This window comes from Neolamprologus multifasciatus, chromosome 23, assembly GCF_963576455.1.
Source record: "Neolamprologus multifasciatus chromosome 23, fNeoMul1.2, whole genome shotgun sequence".
NCBI classification, from domain to species: domain Eukaryota; kingdom Metazoa; phylum Chordata; class Actinopteri; order Cichliformes; family Cichlidae; genus Neolamprologus; species Neolamprologus multifasciatus.
Genome location: NC_140460.1, coordinates 41,393,008 through 41,411,283, shown reverse-complemented (window position 1 = coordinate 41,411,283; position 18,276 = coordinate 41,393,008). Strand labels below are relative to the sequence as shown.

Sequence of the window (18,276 nt, the reverse complement as noted above, 5' to 3'; positions counted from 1 at the left end):
GTTTGTTTTGCGAGATCTCGAGTTTGTTTTGTGAGATCCCGAGTTTGTTTTGCGAGATCTCGAGTTTGTTTTGCGAGATCTCGAGTTTGTTTTGTGAGATCCCGAGTTTGTTTTGCGAGATCTCGAGTTTGTTTTGCGAGATCCCGAGTTTGTTTTGCGAGATCTCGAGTTTGTTTTGTGAGATCCCGAGTTTGTTTTGCGAGATCTCGAGTTTGTTTTGCGAGATCTCGAGTTTGTTTTGCGAGATCTCGCAAAAGTTTTGCGAGATCTCGAGTTTGTTTTGCGAGATCCCGAGTTTGTTTTGCGAGATCTCGAGTTTGTTTTGTGAGATCCCGAGTTTGTTTTGCGAGATCTCGAGTTTGTTTTGCGAGATCTCGAGTTTGTTTTGTGAGATCCCGAGTTTGTTTTGCGAGATCTCGAGTTTGTTTTGCGAGATCCCGAGTTTGTTTTGCGAGATCTCGAGTTTGTTTTGTGAGATCCCGAGTTTGTTTTGCGAGATCTCGAGTTTGTTTTGCGAGATCTCGAGTTTGTTTTGCGAGATCTCCCAAAAGTCCGTCTTAATTTTTTTTCTCCCATGTCCCCTGCGGGGCTCCGTACACAGTAGATGAAAGTGAAAATATTGGCACTTTGATAAAAAAGAGGTTATAATACCAACAAACTTTCAAGCCGTCAAAACTAAACGTCGTGAGCTTAATGATGTGGTGCGCTGCTTAGCTAGACGTGGGGAACACCCTTCTCTCAGAGCCTTTGTGTTGTCATGTCAAGTTATGATTATTCATAACTTTCCTGGGCAGCGGCGTGCTGTCCGCTGTGTGTATAGTGAAAGAAGCTGACCTGAGACCAGCGAGTGTTTATAATCCTGACGTCTTTGTGTTTATCAGCAGGAATCTGCTTCAGTCTTGAGTTCAGACTCTCCATCACTGCATTCTGGGCAGGAAGCTCCTCCACACACACCTGGCACACAGACACACACATTACTGCAGCAGCTCAATACAAGCAGAATCTTATGTAAGATTTCAGAAACACACACACACACACGATCTTGCAATAATTAAAACGCTGCAATGTTTTTACTAATTGCACAGAGCAACACATTGGAGTAATTTACATTACGACTCATCTAAACTCGTTTACACGATGATGGCAGCTAAATGAATTTGCATAAATCTGTAAATATGCACACACATTCACGAAGCTCAGAGTAACTGTGGCTGTGAACTGAATATACCTGAACTTTGTCCAGAGTGTCTCTTATGTGCTGTGGCTCTGCAGGCTGCAGAGGAATGGCCAGGACGCCCTCAGCTTTGTCCAGCCAGCCCAGCATCGAGCCAACGTTCTCCTGCAGCTCTGCAGTCAGGGTGGATGCCTCTGCAGACCTGTAGGGTTAGAGAGAAACAATAAAAGAAGTGTTTTCCTCTTAGGGGTGGCTGTGCCTCAGGAGGTGGAGCTGATCATCTACTACTCAGAAGGTTGGTAGTTTGATCCCTGGCTGCTCAAGTCTGCATGTCAAAGTCTGCTTGGACAAGATACCGAGCCCCGGGTTGAACAAAGGGGTATGAACGTGTTATTTAAAGTGCTTTGAGTAGTATAGAAAAGCACTTTATAAAAACAGTACATTTACTATCTGGAAAGACCACACGGGCACAAAAATCAGTAACACACACACGCACGCACACACGAGTGTATTCATATCCTTGTGGGGAAATCTCACTGACTTAATGCTTTCCTTCGCTGCTTACCCTAATCCTAACCATAATGCAATTGTAACCCTGACACTAAAACCACAAAAATATCTTCAAACTTTTGGGGGCTGTTGGTCCCCGCAAGTATAGTAAACATGCACATTACCACCGTTACAGTGGGTTTAGTTTCAGTTTACAGTTTTATTTGTCGTATGCAAGTTAGCACAGGGTCAACTTTGCAATGAAATGTGTTTGACGAGCAGCAGTCACTCAGAAGCATAATACAGTAGGAGAAAATATAATAAAATATAATAAAATAAAATAAAATATAAAAATATAAAAATAGTAAGGAGCTAAATATTAGAGAGACATGGTAAAAGAGAAAAGATGACTAAATATAAATGTATCTATAAATATAAATATATGTACACTAGAAAATCTTGAAAAGAAATATGACGGGAGGGCAGACGGGATATTGCACAGGAATGAGCAGCAGAAAATTACAGTATTGCACTTTTAAATATAAATATCAATGACAATAAAGTGAAGTGACCAGTGCAGATTAAACAGAGTACTTGTGAAGCTGCAGGGTAGCTTCTGAGTGCTGTGTTGTGTGTGTTTAAGTGTTGTAAAGTGTTTAGGGAGCAGTGCCAAGGGAGGCTGACCACAGCTGATGCCCATGTTCTAATCATGCTCCCTCTATTTTAGTAGCACCTCAGGACCTGAAGAGGAGCACAAGCAGCTGAGCAAGAGAGGCACGAACGACACCAAAGGACGACTGTTTAAAAAAAACCCAAACACTAAGGCTCAACCACGAGCCCATCGGTGTGTCAGCTTTCTTATTACATTTGTTTATACTGTTAACTTTTTATTTGTTTCTCCAAAAGTTGATTCTGTTCATCTGGACGTGGCGTTTTGTGGGAGAAACATTTCGTCATCATCAGGTGACGTCTTCAGTCTCAGCTGACTGCAGGTTTCAATCTTATAAACAGGACATTTGCATAATGACTGAAACCAGCCCACTGAAGGAACAATGGGCTGGGAGGTCATGACCATTGATCAACAACCACTGATCAATAACCATGAGTACCATTCACAGAGAGTTGGGGAATGGCTGCAATCACAGCATGTAAGATGGTGACAGATGGACCCTTAGGCCCCTCCTCCATTCAGAGATGGTCTTTCCCTTTTCACATAAATGGCCTCCTTGACTCCGCCCTCAAACCAGCGTTCCTCCCTGTCCAGGATGTTACATCCTCATCATTGAAAGAGTGTCCACTGGCCTGTAGGTGTAGATAGACTGCAGAGTCCTGGCCTGACGAGGAGGCTCTTCTGTGTTGTAGTCAGAGGTTGTTTGGTTTCCCCGATGCACTTAACAGCTACACTATGTTACTCTGTTTGTGTCGGGGACCTGATCCTTGGGGTGGACCAATTTTTGGCGCAGCGTGTTTTGGGGTTTAAAAGCCACAGAGACCTGGTGTTTAGAAAAAATGCGTCTCAACTGCTCCGATACTCCTGACATGTACAGGATCACTAGAGGTTTTCGCTTGGGCAGCGGTTGTCCTTCTCTCCTGGATCGGCCATTGTTTCTTCAGTGGGCTGGTTTCAGTCATTATGCAAATGTCCTGTTTATAAGGTTGAAACCTGCAGTCAGCTGAGACTGAAGACGTCACCTGATGATGACGAAACGTTTCTCCCAGAAAACGCTACGTCCAGATGAACAGAATCAACTTTTGGAGATTTATTTTCCTGGATGATTGAGAATGCTTCAAGATATTTATTTGTTTCTGTGGAAATGATTCTACATGCTGCTAACAGGCTGCTTCTAATTCCATTAACCCTCTGATGTTTAATGATGATAAAAAGATTCTGACAAATCCACGTCCAGCTTTAGCATCACGCTGGCTTCTTGGCTAGCTTAGCATTAGCATGCTGTCAGTGCAGGTGCTTGCAAAAATGCAAAGTTGTGTTAGCAGAATAATGCTATTATCATAGCATTATAGTTGTTTCTGTCCTGCACACAGTTTGCAATTTACAGTTGCACTCTTGTCTTTTTGTGCAATAAAAATAAAAGCCACATCCACGCTGTAGATTGCACCATTATTTTCCTCCAAATACATTTTTAGTCCACATGACAAAAATCTGCTGATTCTAGTACAATTGCAAAAAACAACAAGCAGAATCAACAGACAGGCACACTAACAATACTTCACAAACACCATCCCTAACAGGGACCATCATGGAAGGATGGGCCTCTCCGTGGCACGCACCACCAGCTGACTAAAAAATCCTACAAGTGGTTAGAGACGGCTGGACTGACAGACAGCACAGAGACATTAATAATGGCAGGACAGGAACAAGCTGTGAGCACAAGATCAACAGAGGCGGGAGTCAAATATGACCCTGAGGCTTTCCAGCACATAACAACATGTTAGCAGGCAGCGCATACTTGGAACACCAGGACCAAGTGCTTGAAATGCTTCTAAAATTCCCAAGATGTGGAACTCATGTTATGACAAGGCACGAGTTCCTCTATCCATATGGAAGCTACAGACACGCACACGTGCACATTTACCTCCTCTGTCGTTTGTTGAGCTGCTGGCAGACGTTGGCCCACCGAGTGTTCAGTAACTTGAGCTGTGATTGAAGCTGCAGAGCATCATCTGCTGTGCTCATCTGGCTTATGTCCACCCCTGCAGAGTTCACTCTGCCCAGCACCGCTTCCTGCAGCGGTATTTCCTCAGTCAAGTCCTGCGCACATAATACAGACGCAGTAGATTATTACTGATCAATTATTTATTGATTTCAAGTGAAAATTATAGACAGAGATCCAGGTGGAATTTGAAGATTTCCCAGTGTCGTTGACACTATTCAACAACAAACGCTCAAATTTAGCTTTAATTTACAGGTTATATTTGTGCAGTTACATTTTCTCGAAAAGGAAAAGTTGTGTTTTACCCTTAGGTGCTGTCGATGTGCTCCTGGGTCACTCTCGGCCAGTTTCAAAGTCCCCTCAGCATCATTCAGCCACTCCTCAAGCTCCTTCTGATCCAAAACAAACTTCTGCCACTTGCAGTTACAATCCTGCCAACGCCTTAACACACACAGAAAAATGTTTATTTATAATTGTGCACAATGTTTGAAATATGCATGCGCACACACATAATACCGCGTGTGCACATAAAACACATACAAAGGCAAGCATGCAGAAACGCACACACAGAGCAGGACTCGCAGCACACAGGAACCAGCCTTACTTAAGTCTGTCCTGGTAGAGCTTGTTCAGTTTGCCCCAGCTGAGACTGAGCAGGTTGACGGACTCCTGGATTCTTTGGCCCTCCAGAGGTCGAGCACCAGACATCATCTCCTTCCTGTGAGCCAGAACTCCATCGACGGGACCTCGCAGCTTGTCAATGTTCCCCTTTACGTCCTGCATGTGTGGAAAAATACCAACATGTGACTGAGGAGAGTGTCTGGTGTGAAAATAATTGTTCTCTTAACACGATACATTTTAGAAGAAAACCCCAGAATAGAATAAATGAACCTGAACACTGTGTATCGTTATCGTTCCACATCCCAATTATTACATAAAATCCCAATAAGTGCATCGAAGTTTGTGGTTTGTTGGGATTTAAATATATATATTCTTGGTGCTTATTGTCTGATTATATTGTTTTACGTATGCCAGACCCACATGTTAAGGGTGACAGGTTGCCCTGGCAACAGACTTTAGAAAGAGGAAGTGCAAAGCTGCACCGGAAATTTGACACAGCTGTGTCCCAAAACGTCGGCTGCATCCTCCTGAGGCTGCATTTGAAGGCCGATTACGTCACAGCCAGGCGACGAAGGCTGTCCCAATTCGTCGACTCCTTCAAATGCGTCCTTCATTTCCCCGAATTTGAAGGATGGGTCGGGTGTTGTCCTTCGTGGCCCACCATATCCCAGAATTCATAGCGCGGCCCAGCCAAATTTTAGCTGACAACAATGGCGGCCACTACTGAGTTTTAAAATTACTCTTATTAATCTTTCTGGGTCACAAAATAAACTTTTAACATATTTTCAGGCGAGAAAGTAGCTGTGTAAACATCAAATATCTGCTCGGTTTATCAAGATATCGCATATTTGCAAAAGTGCCGACGTTTTTGGAGACGTCTGTTACCCACCAGCTCGATAGCTAGCTGGGGGGTTCAATGGTCACTCCAGCCGGCGAGAGCAGCGGACTCCCGGCTTCATCGTTTTCAGACCCCCGCTCTTTCACTACTCAGGTTAAACATGATATATAAGTCACTCGGATAACTTAAAAATGTAATTTTTTTACCCTTTTTGGGTGTTTTATTTGTTACGGAGTAAATCAGTTTGGCTGAGATCAAAGTTAATAGATTAAATAAAACTTTATTAATCCATCGGGTGGTTTCCTCCTTGGTTTTCACACAGCTGAATAAACGTCAAACAGAAAACTGATTAAACAGAAGTATGAGACGGTCGAGAGTTTCCTCCAGTGTCCTGTTATATTTTAGACAGCAAGGAGCAGACGGCCGAGTTTATTAAACTCCACCGACACAGCGGTGACGCTAATCTGAAGGCTAGACCGTCACATTTCACAGCCTCGCACTTCCGGCCTTCTTGGTCTTCAAAGGACCCGGCCCACGTAGACCGCGAAGGCCGGGTCCTCCGAAGGATGCAGCCGACGTTTTGGGACACAGCTTAAGAAAAGAGGAACTTGTACCATATAAGGAGCTCAGTCTCCAATATGTAAAATTAAAGATCATTTTTTGAGTTAGACTCTGAGCCGTTAAAGAATACAAAGAAGTGGATTTAATAGGTTGTAATGTGAAACCAGTTCAAAGGACTGCATTTATATTCATTACTACAACAGCTCTTATGTTATGTTACAAGAGGCACACTTTCCTGTTTGGTACGTAGTCATGGCAACTATGGTACACAGCACGAGAGAAAATACATTAAAATATAAAACAACATTGACTACAACAGGAAACTCAGTATAATGGTATAAACAACAGTATAATACTTATAAGTTTTAGTATATTTGATCTCACTGGGCTTTAGACACAAGTTCAAAAGCAACGCTGACCTTCAGGCAGTGCTCCTGCTGAGACATGTTATAATACGCTGCAGGCCAGTATTCAGGAGAGTTCAGCTTGAAGTCCGTCTCTGACACCGAGCACAGCAGCGCCTGGAGCTCTGTGATATACTCCTGATTACACACATGCACACACAGACACATAAAGAGGCAACACAAACATACAAAGCAGAGCCGAATCAGAAAAAGAGAACATATCGAAGAAAACAACATCTGCAACTGAATTTTGTTTCATCTTTTTTGAATGTGTAATAGAAAATAATCTAAATAAATGACTCGTTTTCCTAAACCCCCAAATTTTCAAACTACATTTTGTGTCTGCATATTTATTTTTGTCTAATAATAAACTTTTGTTGTGCATAAGTCATGTAAGTGTAACACATATGATCCAAACAGAAAAATGTGACCAAACAAAGGTTGGGGATCTGCATGGCCAGTGCTGAGTAAATGTCTCTTTGCAAATACAATAACCATTAAAGCCTGTTGAGCTCAGAGTATGTGACTCCTTGTTTGATTGAATGGGTTTCATTCGTTCTGCAAACCTTTAGCTCTAAGAAGCGATGGTGTCCCTGCTTTGGAGGCCTAACCCAGCTGTTTAGGTTAAAGGGTGAGGCGAACTCTTCAGCTTGTGCCTGATGCAGTTTATTGAGATACTGAGTTGTATTTATGTTTCTTCTTTCTGTCATAGAAGTCAAGTTACTGACATTTGCTTCAAGAATTTGGAAACGTTTGTTAAACTGCAGTTTTTTGAAGCTGCACAAACTGCTACCTAAAAACACTTGTTTTCATTTTTAGAGCCCTAATCTGGTGCATAGAGTAACCCAAGCCTGTTAATTGTTAGGGGACGGCTGGAGGAGTCTGAGTGTTGTGCATCTTTAATGACGACTGTGAACAAGTGTAACACTAACAGGCTAATTGAGATCCGAGGATCTTTGTGAGAGCTGAGGTCTCCTGGGTTGTCCTACTTTGAACTGTCCAAAGCAAAACTAATATGTTAATCTTGTTTTATTTTTTTATTTTAAGGATCTCAGTTTTTACCACTGATGCCCAAACATCTGCTAAAGTGCAGCTGTTGCCATAGAACCACTTGTGTTCATCACATGGGCTGATCCTTCAAGCCTTTGCAAAAGAAAAACCTTTCTCTGATATCAGGTGTGTGTGTGTGTGTTTGTGTTATGAGGTGAAATTGAGAGGTACGGTTCTGAAAGCCTTTGCTTCTCTGCTTACAGTCATCATGGTTTCCTACACCAGGAGCACGTCTCTGCTGTCACCTGCCATCCTGTAAAGTTACCGCTCACTCACAACAACAAGCCCATAAAGTCTCACAATACTACATTTCACATGCTGTTTCTTTTTATTGTTGGTTTGTTCTGTTCGTATGGCTTTTTATAATTATGTGTCCCACAACATTGTAACATAAAAAACTAGACGTCATAAAATCACTCAGCTGTGCTCCTAAACCGTCGTTAGGCAACAGTTTGTCCTGGATGCTAAAGACTGACTATTGTTATTTTTTCATAATTCTTAAGACTAACTTTACATTTATTTATTTCTTTTTAATCAACTTCACTGACTGACCAGAACCTTCCTGCTTAAAACAGACGTGATTAAACGTGGGAAAAGCTTGTGGTCATATTTATGAATTATGTCAACATTGGACATTATTTAGTGATTAGACTCTAATTTACTGCCTCACATTAGTAACAAAGGACCAAACACTGCCCATTTTCACTGTGAGCCTTTCCAACATTTTGTATTTGACTCTCGTGTGTGAGCACGGAGCACCTGTAGTTGACTTAAAGCCACTCAGGTTTCACCTCATATTAAACAATAGCAGAATTGGTTTCATCTGCCAGCTAAAAGGTTCATGGTTTGATCCCTGGGTGCTTCCAGTCTCCTTGGGCACGACACTACCAACAGGGGTGGCCAGATGTGCGGCCTTATTTTGTACCCCCTGACCTGTAACTCTGAATAAGACTTTATTTTGAGAGCACTTTAGTATTCTGAAGACAGTGTCCAGAAGATGTCAGCTTCATAAGATCGCTGTGATCAGGAATATTTAAGGAAAATATTTGACCAGATGAGTGACATTAGCAGCTCATATGTTTACTGTCCGATGCTGTAAGAGAGCAAGGCAGAAAATGACAAATGATACTACTGTGCTTAAGACTGGTCTGAGATCAGATCTGACAGTTCACATGTGTATCTGTCTAAGATGATATCATTTAAGTGTATGTACGTGGATTTCCTGTTAGTGGCTTACAAGATACATACATCTTCTGTGATTTGCAGATCAGGGAGCTGCCAGTAATGTGATTGGTTTGTGGAGCATGCAGGGACACAGAGTAAGACAAAGCAACCAAGGAGATTTAAACTTGTGTACAGGTATAATGTGTGGATGAGAATGCAGCATAGAAAGACACAAAAAGACACTTGTTTCCTTGAGTGGAGACAATCAAATCCAGATTTTCAAAACATAAAAATATATTGTACTATCAGTTTTGTGATAGATAAAGAGATAGAGAAGGTCTCAAATTTGGGGTATTTAGGTAGGGACTAAAAGATAACGTTGGTAACATTTTAAATGTTTCTTATCGTCTATAAGTCTCACAGGGAAACACAAAATGTAACCACTCTATGCTAACCACCTCGGCAGCACTATTAAAAAACAGCCTACAGGAATTCTGAATCTAGTAGTAAATGATTAAGATAGCACTACTAGCATATAATAGTTGTTAGAGCTAATGAGTTTGTGGTACCAATATTAGTTTTACTCAATCAGAACTCTGTTCGTTGGCTGATTTAAGATGATTAACTGTAAACATGGCTGTAAGTTCACTGCTCCTAACCTTCGTTTGGATCGAAGCTTTCATGCTGTTAGATAAAAATGACTTGTTACAACGTTTACTGCTACCTTTGAGAGATTAAAGAGTTAGTATTGAAATATAATAATTAAAGTATTTTCTGTTAGTACTGTAGATACACAAGTTGTGCCTACTGAAACTCACACATTGTCTTTTGAAGGGTATGAACTTGCCCTCCACCTCAACCCAGCGTGTGTTGAGCTGGAGTTGGCGGGGCTCCACTAGATTGGTGGCTCCAGCCTCTGAAAGCTGATTGGCTAAGCCCTGCACCTCCTTAAGCTCCTCCTTCTTCTTGTCGAACTCTGAGCCAATTTCCTATTGAACAAAATCAACGGGGAAGGTCACTCGCTATTGGTTGGGGGCCAAGTGGGGCAAGCACAGAGAAGTATGTAGATGTATTGGAAACACACTCTCACACACACACACACACACACACACACACACACACACACACACACACACACACACAATAATAATAAATAATGACACGTTCCACTTTCTTTTTCCCATCAGCACATCATTTACCCATCAGAGACAATACATTGACAAAAGGGACAAAGTGTTGTGTCACATATAAACATACAAAGTTCAGGCTGTATATTTGTATTTAACTCCATTTCAAAAAGAAAGCAGTGCTATGATCATGAGGCACTGACTGCCTGAGACTTTATTCATACAGAGAACAGGAAAGTTATTGTGTGAACTAAGCAGTTTCTGGCTGAACAGAAACAAAGAGCTACACGAGCAGACTGGAAGACAGAAGGATGGACAGAGACACAGACGGACAAGCAGTGAGGAATATCTGTCGCGGCAATGATGATGAGTCTGAGACGTGCGGGCGGTGCGTCCGCTTAGCGAAATGTCATAGTGATCATCTGAAAGTGAAACACATACAGAGAGTCAGAAAGGGCGGGAAACGGGTGGGAGTCCAGGGTTTCCTTCTCACACCTTCTCCAAATCAGAACCAGATGTTAGTGCTGCACAGCTGTAGCACTTTAATAAGAAACCATTGCACATCTTAATACTTAAAATTGCTCTAAACAAACAATATGATTCTTGTGTTTTTTTCAGATGCTGCAATTTCAAAAACTTAGCAACTAGAAGGAGCGCCTAGAAACTGTGACAAAGTTACAAATGCTGCCTTCACAAGCGTATGAAAGTGATTGAGATCCCATTTTTAATATGGGTTTAATTTGACGTTGGCTCACCCTTCGCAGCTATAAAACCCTCAACTCTTCTGGGTAGGCTTTCCCTTCCAAGTGCATTTGTGAAGTCAGACACTGATGGTGGACGAGTAGACCTGGCTCGTGGTCTCAGCTCCAATTCATCCCAAAGCTGTTGTATTGGGTTGAAGTCAGGACTCTGTGCTGGTCAGTCAAGTTCCTCCACACCAAACTTGCTCATCCATGTCTTTGTGGGTCTTCATGCACTGAAGGTTAAGAGTTCCTTTCACTAGAACTAAGGGGCCGAGCCCAGCTCCTGACAAACGGCCCCATACCAAACTTTACAATTGAGACAATGCAGTCTGACGAGAGTCATTTACTTGGCAACTGCCAAACCCAGACTCATCCAGTGGATTTCCAGACAGAGAAATGTGATGCATCGCTCCAGAGAGCACATCTTCACTGCTCTAGAGTCTAGTAGCAACGTGCTCCAGGCCACTGCATCCAATGCTTTGCAATTGTGCTTGTCATGGTGATGTAGGGCTTGGATACAGCTGCCCAGCCATGAAGCTCTCTACCTACTGGTCCCGAGCTAATCTGAATCCCACATGAAGTTTGGAGCTCTATAGTGATGTGCACTATACACCTCAGCATAACCTTGCTCTGTCATTTGTACATCTGTGGCTGTGGCCTGAGTTCAATGGTTTGGGTGAATAAGTGATTACTTTACAACACAGTCTATATAAATTATTCTGAAAAACAAATCAAGTGACAAATATAAGTAAAGTACATGGTTTTAATATAATGTTGGCTGTCTAAAGCTACTGAGTTGGTCAAGTAAGGTCAAGTATGTTTGCTGCAGCAAAGCTCCATAGTATACTGAATTAAATAGGAGTTTTATCATTCATCATGAAGTAATAAACAGGGATTTTAAGTTCAATGCTGCCTTCAAAGACAGTTAGTAATTATTTAATGACAATAAAATATTGCATACAACTCTGGTCCATTAATAAAAAACTAAATCCTTGATAAAATCTACCGGTGATCGTAATAAAGATGCTCAGGGAGTGTTTCCATGTCATTAAGCTGCAAATCTTTGATATTAAATCTTTGTCCAAAAGTTGGAGAAGGGGAGAGGAAGGATAGAAACAAAGGAATATATACCGCAAAACACAGAATGACAAAAGATCAAAGCAGACGATGTGGGAAAGAAAAGGCGTGAGATGAAGAGCTGCGGTGACAAACATAAAGTCAGACTGTGGGTCTTTGAGAAAAACCAAATATAAAATACAGAGAAGTGCTTTATGGAAGGGAGCTGTGTGTGTGTTTCTGTGCACATCGTCACCTTGACCCTCTCTCCCTCAGGCGGGTCAGGCAGCAAGTCCACTCTGCGCTGAATGTCATCTAGCCAGGCAAGCAGGTCATGTGACTTCCTCCTGTATTGGTACCACTGGGGCGCAATGGCCAATGCCTTCCTGTTTCGAAGGACGCGCAGATCCTACATGCATGTGCCCACACAAGCACACAGAGACATGCACACACATGAATATCACGAATATCTTTATGTGACACAGCTTTTATCCAACTGACCTGCTGTTACATGTATTCAAAATAAAACAGTGTTTATGTGCAGCTATAGCTGAGAAGAACATTAACATTCATGTCATCTTGCTTCTTTCCTCCCAGAATTATTATCTCACAAAAAGCTGGTCATGAAAGTACTGACTCAAAAAGTTTTCATTGTAGAAACTGTTTCTGTATTTGCATGTATGAGCACTTTAACGTGTTTTTTATTTATTTAATGTAATACATATATACTTCTATATTTATAGAAGCAAGTACAACAAGTTTAGTTTTGTATTTAGTGAAAATTAAAAAATCTTTACTTTTTTAAGTTTTCGTTTATCTAATGTAATGGTTTGCTTTATTTTGGCTTATTGTTAACATATTAGCTAATAATAGCATATTAGCATGCTAACATGCTAATATGCTATTGTTATCTGTGTTCAAGTCAGCAAAAAGTTACTATTTGCTGGCTAGCATATTAGCATAACATGCTAATATTAGCACATTAGCATATTAGCATAATATGCTAATGTTAGCATATTAGCATATTAGCATAACATGCTAGCCAGCAAATAGTAACTTTTTGCTGACTTGAACACAGATAACAGGGTTTGGCTTAATGTGTTAGCAGCAACTTTTAGATATTTCATTGAATTATGATATAACACATTGTGAATATTATTATCCCATGTTATTACTCTGTTTAATATTAGCTGTTGTGTGTGTTACCTTCACTGTGTTGTATTTCATGTTCAGCTTGTTATGCTTAAGTCTGATCTCCTCTCTCTTGTCCAGATCCGGGACTCTCTTCTGTAGACTCTCTCCTTTTAACAGTAACTCCTTAACTGCGCCCTCCTCACAGTCCTAAACACACAAGTACATGCTTGGTTTGTTAGTCGAAACAGAAAATGACTGGAAGTCACACTAGCTGTGACTGAACCTTGGTGTGAGGGTAACAGACCTTGTCCTCCAGGAAATCTTCTTCCTTCAGGTTTTCCCCTTGTTTGGCTTCATCTTCCAGGAGCTCCAGCCAGACCTGCGCGTCACTGTGGTACTGCTCCAGCTCTTTGGCTGATGCTGCCGTCTGCCGCACACACACAGTCCCATGGCAACGATGTACAGGCGCACACATACACACAGAATGTACATTTATTTACACAGTCTCAGACCTATGTAAGACTAAGAAGAAGAGTTAAGGAGCAACTACAATTTGAAATCTATTAAAGTAAATTCATGGATTTTAGGATTTAAGATATAGCATTTAACAATAAATATGAAACAGCCAAACAAACAGTATATCTATATAAAGGTACTTCCCTACCATTCCAGAGGTAATGCGCTGAGAGATGGTGTCAAATCTGTGGTTAAGCTGCTCCAGCTTGGGTCCGACCACGGCCTGGCAGTTGTCCCCCCTGGTGGACATTAACTCTTGCCCCAGAGACCTTACCTCCTCCATCTTTCCTCTGGTGAGTTCCAGCTCTGCACGTAGCACCTGCAGGTCCCAAGACACATATGTTAGGTGTATAACCTGTCTTCACCTAAGACATGAAAGAAACATTTGTCATAGGGAAAAAAGCTTCAAAGTATATAAACAACCTTCAACACATCACTGGGTCCCTGGCTGTCTATCTCATTCATTTTTCTCTCTGCACCATTGATCCATCCATTCAGTTCCTGTATTTGTCCATCCAACTTGTGCATCTGCTGCTGGTAGTCCTGAAAGAGAGAAAGAAGGAGAAAAATCAGACTCTTCTTCTGCAAACAGTGACATCTACAAGAGCTATATTTAGCAAACCAGGTCTAATATTAGATAAATGAAAAGTATAATAAGAGCAGAATCACAGAATCACTCAGTTCTACTTCTGACCAGCAGCAGGTTGAGCCATTCTTCTGCTCTAGAAGTCACTGCAATCCAGTTGCAGTGCAGCAGGCTGACTTTGTCGTCCACGAGGCCTCCGTGGCCGCGCAGCACAGCCTTTAAGGCCTCGGCGAGGTCCACCACTGCCTGCAGCTGTGGCTGGTGTCTCTCCGTCTCCCCATGGATGGACTGAGAACAATTAGGAAACAAGGACAGAAGAACTTTTCCATGTAAGGTGACCTTGCATGTTTATAAAAGCACTTAAAATAAAAGATATTATCACTCTTTAATGTTTGTCTTCATGTCGATGTATACACGGAGGTACCTGTGCCCACGCCACCTCATCCTTCAGGTCACTGGGCATCCCATCCACTGCAGAGCGCCTCGTCAACTCGGCATCAGTGGCGGCGAGCCATTCTGTGAGCCCGTTCAGCTCCTTACGCAGCTTCCTTGACAACTTCAGACTCTTCTCCAGCTCCAACTTGCTCTCTGTCACCTACAAACACATATTCTTTGATTATGCTGGAGTTACTCCAGTGTGTGTGTGTGTGTATGTGTGTGTCCTAACCTGAGCTCCCATCTGGTTATACAGCAGTTTCAGGGCAGTCACTCTGTCGTCCAGCTCTTTGGGCTGCTCAGTCTGCTGCCGCTGCACGATTTGTCTGCCTGTTTTTATAACCGTCTCCACCTCCCCTTTCACTTCGCTCAGCGCTTTGTACAGCTTCTGTTCAAGCCAAATAGATAGAAGCCACTTCAAATAGAATCTCTCCATCAGTTCATAGGTGAAACAAATACCCACCATGCACTGCTCCAGCTGTGACTGCACCACATCCTGCTCCACACTGCGGATGTCCAGCACCCCCATTTGACTTTTGACCCAGGCTAGCACGCGCTCACACTCGAGCAGCCGAGAATCAAAGTTGGCAGGCTTCTGGAAGAGTCGGAACTTAGTCCACACGTCTGCCAGCATATTCTGGGAAATGACAAGACCCACAGTGCACATGATGAGAGTCCTACAGGAATACTGCAAACACCATATCCTGTCTGTACATGTGTCCACTAACATGGCAAAAAGTGGTCGTTGATACAGTTACCACAGCAATAACTTCCAAAGACACGTTTGAGTACTGGCAGGTATTTAATCACCTGTCAGTGGCGCAAATGTGCAACATGCATGCATACTTGCAGTGGAGATAAAAAAGAAGACAGCGTTAACATAATAATTACTACTCTTTGATTTAGAATTTGACCTGTAATCAGTACAGGGCGACGGTATCAAATACTGGGTCATGTGACCCAGTATTCTGAGTTTCTTGGTGTTTTTGTTGTTCTTTTTAGTCTCGTTTCATTTCGGTTTATCTAGTTACATTCTGCCATGTTTCATGTCCAAGTTTTCTTTGTTTGTCAAGCTCAAGTCATGTCTGGATCTCCTTATGTTTCCTGTTTTATTTTGAAAGAGTTTTGTGTTATGTTTAGTTTCACGTGTCCTGTCATTATGTTAATTGTTGTCAGCTGTTTTGCCCATGTGATTCTACTTCCTTTGATCATTCCTTATGTGTATTTAGTCTGTGTGTTTCACTCAGTCAGTGTCAGATCGTCTGTTAACCTTGCCACAGTTTTCATAGGTTTAGTCCAGTGTTTCTCTGTGTTTTCTAGTTTACTCAGTGTTCACAGTTAGGCAGTTTTTCACTGAGTGTCACAGCCTTTTGTTAACACAGTGTTCGTAGCCTCCTTAGTTTCCCTAGTTCCTTGTTTTTTCTTCTGCAATCAGCCAATAAAGGCTCGCTCTATTTTTGAAACTACGTTTTGTCTGCATCTGGGTCTAGCTCTTTCCTCACACCGGCGCACCTCGCCGTGACATGTACAGGAATGCTGCAGCATGGAGAATTACATGAGGAAAGGAATTCAAACTGCATGTAGACAGCAGAGAAATCACCACATCTTACTGAGATCCTACCACAGGCCTTACATAGATGGTAAATGGTTCTTATGTAGCTTTTCTACTCTTCTGAGCACTCAAAGCACTTTATACAACTTGTGCATTCACACAAACACATTTCCTTAACGCTTTCTAACTAACATTCACACACATTCATACTCTGATGGATGCATCGGAGAGCAATTTGGGGTCAGTATCTTGCCCAAGGATATTTGGCATGCAGACTGGGGGAAGCCACGAACCGCTCAGTAGATGACCTGCTCTACCGCCTGAGCTACAGCCACCCCACATGGCACAGTATGCTCGCACTGATGTAAGTAATAATGCCCTTTGATTTTCAGCATTATCTTCTGCGTTTTATACCGTTGGTTATACTTGTACCACCCAGCACCTCCAAACAGGTTCTGATGAGGAAATTTGATGTGCAGGAGATCTGAGCATCCAAGTCCATTTACATGTTTTCTACCTTTAGGATAAAAAACGTGACCTGATGTTTTCAAGTGGTCGTCAGTAAGGGCTGTTTGCACCTATATTACCCATTTCATCACACTGTCTGTGGTTATGTACCTGGGTAAGGTCCAACTGTCCCATGATCTTTGGGGAAGGGTCTTTGTCTTTGTTCTGGTTCTTCTTCCTCAAGTCCTCCAGCGTCGTTTCATGGCTGCTCAGCTCTGACTGGATTTTCTTGTGAAAACACAAACACGCATGATACATGAGGAATTCATGTAATTTTATGTAATTAAACACTAAAGTCAAAGTGAAATAAACCCTAAAAGTGCTTAAATGGACTGACAGTGTACAACCTACTGCTGACCACAAGGGGGCAGGAGATATCAAGAAGAGAGTCCAAACACGAGCCCACATCACCGCCACACTTACAGATTCTCTCGCACACACTTTGTCTCTGCCATCCTTCTCTTTAAAAACAAAGTCTCAGGAGTGGTCGTCCACTCTGCTCCCATAATGTAATCATTCTTTTATCCTCTTGTGTATGTGTGTGTGTGTCTGTATATGTGTGTGTGTCAGTAAGACAGAGATGGTGAAAGGGAGACAGAGAGAAATCAAATCAAAGTGTGGGGAAGACAGCCGGAAAAAGAGGCAAGGACAAAAGACCGAGGCTGTTTGTGTGTCTGTTTGGTCAGCGCTGGTCTGGATTTGCCCTTAAACAGAGACTTTCAATTTGCTAAAGACGCCCAAACTGGTTTCAGAACTGGTTCTTTTTATTTTGGCCGGCTGATATTAGACCTCACACTAGTTTGCTGTAATATTTTACAAATGTTTGTAAAATTGTAAAGTCAGGATATCATCTGGAATTCTGTCTTCCTTGGTTGGGAAACAAATGCCTTTGTTCCTGTCACGTGACTATAAAGGTTATAGAGGGATCGTTGTGCTGCGGCTACCTGAGCTTCCTGTGGTATCTGCTGAGCGTCGATTTGATCAGCCAGGTATGCAGTGAGGTGGCGGTCTGTGTTAGCTAAGGATTCCTGGATCTGCTTCAGGGTCTCGTCATTCTCCCGAGCCCACTGGAGGTTCTGCTCCAGCTCCTTTTGCCTGAGTGCTGCCTGTGGAAACAAGAAAGTCAAAAGACATATTCTAGCTCATGTAAATTAGAACAAGAACAATAACCAGCTGTTATAAACTAAAAGTCCGTCCCTCTCCTGTAGAACCAGCTCCCAGTTTGCGTATCTCCCATCTTTAAATATGAAAACAGACAATTTTCTAGCTATTTACAGGCCATGAGAATCATAGAGGCTTCACTATTAGCACACAAACAGACAAACACACGAGTACATCTACACAAAGACGCACAGCCCCCTGTGTGTACCCTCTTGAAGGATGGATTCTGGGATGTCTCTCGCATGTCCTCTCGGTGTTGTCACTATATAACCGACGCTCTTCTGAAATTTGTTATCAGTGAGGTGTCTCAGTGTCTACTGCAGTGTTTCCATCTTCACTCTCTCTCGTTAACTGCAGACAGGAATAACTAGTAAACAATCCTATTACATCATATAAGAGCCTGTGTGACTGTGTGTGAGAGAGGCTTAAATGTATGCAGTTACAGGTGAACATACTAATCCCATACAGAAGGATAATGGCTCCAAG

General features: G+C 42.3%; 1 protein-coding gene across 7 annotated transcripts in view; it reads right to left on the bottom strand.

Moving 5' to 3' along the window:
* dmd (dystrophin) overlaps positions 1–18,276 on the bottom strand; it is a 316,485-nt gene that overhangs the window by 111,215 nt on the left and 186,994 nt on the right. For all 7 annotated transcript variants that reach the window (XR_014872316.1, XR_014872315.1, XM_085150972.1 and 4 more), the window contains 18 exons: positions 17,574–17,735; positions 16,741–16,857; positions 15,034–15,207; positions 14,803–14,958; positions 14,560–14,730; positions 14,244–14,423; positions 13,973–14,092; positions 13,698–13,868; positions 13,338–13,460; positions 13,106–13,240; positions 12,156–12,308; positions 9,792–9,962; positions 6,775–6,897; positions 4,940–5,112; positions 4,641–4,776; positions 4,258–4,433; positions 1,229–1,376; positions 835–954 (listed from right to left, as the gene is read on the bottom strand). Coding sequence is in view for 5 of the 7 variants with exons in the window: in XM_085150972.1 (XP_085007098.1) it covers positions 835–954; positions 1,229–1,376; positions 4,258–4,433; positions 4,641–4,776; positions 4,940–5,112; positions 6,775–6,897; positions 9,792–9,962; positions 12,156–12,308; positions 13,106–13,240; positions 13,338–13,460; positions 13,698–13,868; positions 13,973–14,092; positions 14,244–14,423; positions 14,560–14,730; positions 14,803–14,958; positions 15,034–15,207; positions 16,741–16,857; positions 17,574–17,735 (2,709 nt within the window). In the remaining 2 variants the exon portion in view is untranslated. The remainder of the gene's footprint in view (positions 1–834; positions 955–1,228; positions 1,377–4,257; positions 4,434–4,640; positions 4,777–4,939; positions 5,113–6,774; positions 6,898–9,791; positions 9,963–12,155; positions 12,309–13,105; positions 13,241–13,337; positions 13,461–13,697; positions 13,869–13,972; positions 14,093–14,243; positions 14,424–14,559; positions 14,731–14,802; positions 14,959–15,033; positions 15,208–16,740; positions 16,858–17,573; positions 17,736–18,276) is intronic.